General features: G+C 65.2%; 1 protein-coding gene across 1 annotated transcript in view; it reads left to right on the forward strand.

The window, feature by feature from the left end:
• XPO4 (exportin 4) overlaps positions 1–5,771 on the forward strand; it is a 76,765-nt gene extending 70,994 nt beyond the window's left edge. The window contains exons 21-23 of the mRNA XM_078880309.1: positions 304–421; positions 4,184–4,276; positions 5,231–5,771. Of these exons, the coding sequence (XP_078736435.1) occupies positions 304–421; positions 4,184–4,276; positions 5,231–5,428 (409 nt within the window). The 3' untranslated portion in view covers positions 5,429–5,771. The remainder of the gene's footprint in view (positions 1–303; positions 422–4,183; positions 4,277–5,230) is intronic.
• Positions 5,772–6,000: the final 229 nt, after the last annotated feature.

The following is a 6,000-nucleotide window of genomic DNA, read 5'->3' on the forward strand; positions in this document are numbered from 1 at the left end:
AGGGAAGTAATAAAATAATAAAAATAAAACATTATAAAATTATATAATATAATTATAACTTTTTTTTTTCATTTTATTAATTCCCTTCTACGTGATGACTTTACCGAAAGAACCAAGAAGATGAATCCCTGCAGTCACGAAAGCTTTAAATCGAAAAAAAAAAGAGAGAGAGTTGTTGGGTAGGGGGGGAGGCGGGAGGGGGATACGGCATGGCACCACCCCCCCCCCCCAGTGGTGACGTGGTGAAGGTCCCCGTCTCCCCGGTGGCGCTGGCCCCTTGACCGTCGCCCGCCCGGCGCTCAGCTTCAGCAGCGACGTGGCCCAGCTGTGCCTGGAGGCGCTGTCACCCCTCGTGGAGCAGTGCGTCAAGTGCCAGCAGAGCGACACGCCGCTCCACCTCGCCACGCGCCACTTCCTCAAGGTGCCGCACACGCACACCACCACGCTCACCACGCCCGCCGCGCTCACCACCACCACGCTCACCACGCTCACCACGCTCACCACGCTCACCACCACTACGCTCACCACGCTCACCACGCTCACCACACGCCACCTCCTCAAGGTGCCGCTCACCGCCATGCTCACCACGCTCACCACCACGCTCACCACGCTCACCACCACCACGCTCACCACGCTCGCCACGCTCACCATCACAACCACGCTCACCACGCCCACCACGCTCACCACGCCCGCCACGCTCGCCACGCTCGCCACGCTCACCATGCTCACCACCACCACGCTCACCACCACGCTCACCACGCCCACCACGCTCACCACGCTCACCACTCTCACCACGCCCACCACGCTCACCACACTAACCACGCTCGCCACGTTCACCACACTCACCACGCTCGCCACGCTCGCCACGCTCGCCACGTTCACCACGCTCACCACGCTCACCACGCCCGCCACGCCCGCCACGCTCGCCACGCTCGCCACGCTCACCACGCCCACCACGCTCACCACGCTCACCACCCCCACCACGCTAGCCACGCTCACCACGCTCACCAGGCTCACCACCACCACCACGCTCACCACGCTCACCACGCTCACCACGCTCACCACGCTCACCACCACGCCCACCACGCTCACCACGCCCACCACTCTCACCACGCCCACCACGCTCACCACGCTCGCCATGCTCACCACGCTCGCCACGCTCACCACCACGCTCACCACGTTCACCACACTCACCACGATCACCACGCCCACCACGCTCGCCACGCTCACCACGCCCGCCACGCTCACCACGCTCACCACGCTCACCACGCTCACCACCAAGCTCACCACGCTCACCACCACGCTCACCACCATGCTCACCACGCTCACCACGCTCACCACGCTCACCACACTCACCACGCTCACCACCCCCACCACGCTCACCACCCCCGCCACGCTCGCCACGCTCACCGCGTTCACGACGCTCACCACCCCCACCACGCTCACCACGCTCGCCACGCTCACCACGCTCACCACGCTCACCACGCTCACCACCACTACCACGCCCACCACGCTCACCACCCCCACCACGCTCACCACGCCCACCACGCTCACCACCCCCACCACGCTCACCACGCTCACCACGCTCACCACGCCCACCACGCTCACCACGCTCACCACGCTCACCACGCCCACCCCGCTCGCCACACTCACCACGCTCACCACCACGCTCACCACGTTCACCACACTCGCCACGATCACCACGCCCGCCACGCTCACCACGCTCACCACGCTCACCACGATCACCACGCTCACCACGCTCACCACACTCACCACGCCCACCACGCTCACCACCACGCTCACCACCACGCCCACCACGCTCACCACCACCACGCTCACCACGCTCACCACGCTCACCACACTCACCACCATCACGCTCACCACGCTCACCACGCCCACCACGCTCACCACGCTCACCACGCCCACCACTCTCACCACGCTCACCACGCCTACCACGCTCACCACGCCCGCCACGCTCACCACGCTCACCACGCTCACCACGCTCACCACCACTACCACGCCCACCACGCTCACCACCCCCACCACGCTCACCACGCCCACCACGCTCACCACCCCCACCACGCTCACCACGCTCACCACGCTCACCACGCCCACCACGCTCACCACGCTCACCACGCCCACCCCGCTCGCCACGCTCACCACGCTCACCACGATCACCACGCTCACCACGCTCACCACGCTCACCACGCCCACCACGCTCACCACCACGCTCACCACCACGCCCACCACGCTCACCACCACCACGCTCACCACGCTCACCACGCTCACCACACTCACCACCATCACGCTCACCACGCTCACCACGCCCACCACGCTCACCACGCTCACCACGCTCACCACGCCTACCACGCTCACCACGCTCACCACGCCCACCACGCTCACCACTCTCACCACGCCCACCACGCCCACCACGCCCACCACGCTCACCACGCTCACCACGCTCACCACGCCCACCACGCTCACCACGCTCACCACGCTCACCACGCTCACCACGCTCACCACGCCCACCACGCTCACCACGCCCACCACGCCCACCACGCTCACCACGCCCACCACGCTCACCACGCTCACCACGCTCACCACCACCACGCCCACCACGCCCACCACGCTCACCACGCTCACCACGCCCACCACGCTCACCACGCCCACCACGCTCACCACGCTCACCACGCCCACCACGCTCACCACGCTCACCACGCTCACCACCACCACCACGCCCACCACGCTCGCCACGCCCGCCACGCTCGCCACGCCCGCCACGCCCGCCACGCCCCCCACGCTCACCACGCTCACCACCACCACCACGCCCGCCACGCTCGCCACGCTCGCCACGCTCGCCACGCTCGCCACGCCCGCCACGCCCCCCACGCTCACCACGCCCACCACGCTCACCACGCTCACCACGCTCACCACGCCCACCACGCCCACCACGCCCACCATGCTCACCACGCTCACCACGCCCACCACGCTCACCACGCCCACCACGCCCACCACGCTCACCACGCCCACCACGCCCACCACGCTCACCACGCCCACCACGCTCACCACGCACACCACGCCCACCACGCCCACCACGCTCACCACGCTCACCACGCCCACCACCCCCACCACGCTCACCACGCTCACCACGCCCACCACGCTCACCACCCCCACCACGCTCACCACGCTCGCCACGCTCACCACGCTCACCACGCTCACCACGCCCACCACGCTCACCACGCTCACCACGCTCGCCACGCTCGCCACGCTCACCACGCTCACCACGCCCACCACGCCCACCACGCCCACCACGCTCCCCACGCTCACCACGCCCACCACGCTCACCACGCCCATCACGCTCACCACGCTCACCACGCTCACCACGCCCACCACGCTCACCACGCTCACCACGCTCACCACGCTCACCACGCCCACCACGCCCACCACGCCCACCACGCTCACCACGCTCACCACGCTCGCCACGCTCGCCCCGCTCGCCACGCTCACCACGCCCACCACGCCCACCACGCCCACCACGCTCCCCACGCTCACGACGCCCACCACGCTCGCCACGCCCGCCACGCTCGCCACGCCCGCCACGCTCGCCACGCCCGCCACGCTCGCCACGCTCGCCACGCTCACCATGCTCACCCCACCCCCTGACAAGGGTGGGGAGGGGAGTTCGGTGCCCCCTCCACCCCACACCCCACCCACCCCCAAAGACAGACAAAGATCCTCGGTATAGCCGTAGACTGTTGGGGCAAGTGCTGTTAGCGAGCAGCAGCATCTATGAATGCCTCCACCACCCCCTTCCACCCCCTCCCACCCACCACCCCACCTTCCCACACCCCCACCTACCCAGCAAAACATCCCCACCCACCCACACCCACCCACCACCCCACCTTCCCACACCCCCACCTGCCCAGCAAAACATCCCCACCCACCCACTCCCACCCACCACCCCACCTTCCCACACCCCCACCTACCCACCTACCCAGCAAAACATCCCCACCCACACCCACCCACCCATCGCTCGCCCCACAGGTCTGCATTGTTTACCATCGTCGCGGTCTGTTGTCGTCCGTTATCGTTGTTTATTTGCCTGCTGCGTTTATTGTTGCCGCCTCTCCTGCGTTGCCTCGTCGTCGTCGTCGCCGTCGTCGTAACCGTTGACGACGTGCAGGTGGTGGTGGACGTGGTGCTCCTGAAGAAGTTCGACACGGACCTCATCACGTCGGCCGGAGAGGCACTCTACTGCCTCATCTGCCTGCACCAGGTGCCGCCCCCCCCCACCTCGCCGCCCCAGTACACAAAGACAAAGGTCACCCGCACTGCCTTGAGCAGAATGTTGGGGCAAGTGCTCTTCGCGAGCAGCGCCTATGAAGGCCGGTACGGTACGCAGGCTGCATGAATACAAAGACAAAGCTCTCCCGTACAGCCTATATCAGACTGTTGGGGAAAGTGCTTTTCGCGAGTAGAATCTATGAAGGCCGGAATGTTACGAAGTGCATGAATACAAAGACAAAGATCCCTCGTACAGCCTTTAGCCGACTGTTGGGGCAAGTACTTTTACACCTACGAAGGCTGGCATGATACGCACAGTGCAGCAATACAAAGACAAAGATCCCTCACATAGCCTTGAGCAGACTGTTGGAGCAAGTACTTTTACGCCTAAGAAGGCCGACACGGTATGCAGAGTGCACGAATACACAGATCCCCTGTACAGCTGTCAGCAGATTGTAGGGGCAAGTTCTGTTCGCGAGTAGCACCTCTGTGAATGCCGGCACGGACACGAGAGGGTGGGTGGCCAGCAGCACCACGCCCGGCCGCCTTTGTCTCCCCACGGTTTATGTTTACACAAACCGCTACCAGAGACGTCCCAGGACCGGTTGCGATCACCGTCCACTCACGTCGGTCGTGAGCGGGAATTTAACTCGAGCGGCGACTTTCTCGATCGACAACTCACTTGTTTAGAACTGCTTCTTGTTGTTGTTGTGTTTAGTTTGTTGTCTCCCCTCCCGCACCTCCGATGGTTGCCTACATGCGGTGCGTAAGAAGTTCATCGTACACACGTGCGTACGATGTGTACACACAGGACAGGTTCAGATTTCAGACGGTGGCCGTGAGCGGGAATCGAACTCGGCTCACCGGGTTTGTACTGCGGTGCACTAACCTCCCCCCACCACCCTCCCCCCCCCCCCCGCTTACCCCCCCCCCCACCACACGCCAGGCCGAGTACTCGGAGCTGGTGGAGGTGCTGCTGTCACGTCAGACGGACCCCTTGGCCTACCAGAGGCTCGCCGACGCCTTCAACAAGCTGACGCCGGGCCAGCTGGCGCTGTCGCTGGAGCGCAAGCACAAGACGCAGTTCCTCAAGAACCTGGAGGAGTTCCTCTCCAACGTCCGCGGCTTCCTCTGCGTCAAGTGAACACGGCGGCGAGCGGGCGGGCGTGGTTCACGCGCGCCGGGGTTCACTCGCTCGCACGACCCGGCTTGCACAGGACACGGCTAGGGATGGCACAAAGGATTTTTTTTTGTTTCTAAATTTTTTTTCTCCTCTCCTCCTACTACGAAGTTGGCACCGCCGCTGCTACTGCCGGTGCCACCGTGACACTGCCGGCGGCTGCGATGGGCGGGTGGGTGGGCGGGCGTCCCCGTCTCTCCCGCGCGCCGCGCTAGCGGGCTCGTGCCGCCCCGCCCGTGTCCGACGTTTCGTGGTTGCGACCGCCGCGTCCCAACGTTTCAACTCCGCGTCGATGGGGGCAGCTTGGTTTCGGTGAGGGGGGGGAGAGGGGGGAGGGGGGAGGCGGGCAGCTGCTATGTCCGACGTTTCGTGTCCACGCGTGCCGGGAGCCTTTTTACAAATCGAGCAGCTCCCGGAAGCGTCGTGATTTTGTGCGCTTCGTGCGTGTCCGTGGGGCCTACGAGCCCAGGCCCGGAACGTCGGACATAGACGCCGAAAAACAACAACAACAACGCGCGGCACAACGGGAACGCCCG

The sequence above is a fragment of the Lampetra fluviatilis genome, chromosome 57 (genome assembly GCF_964198595.1).
Source record: "Lampetra fluviatilis chromosome 57, kcLamFluv1.1, whole genome shotgun sequence".
NCBI classification, from domain to species: Eukaryota; Metazoa; Chordata; class Hyperoartia; order Petromyzontiformes; family Petromyzontidae; genus Lampetra; species Lampetra fluviatilis.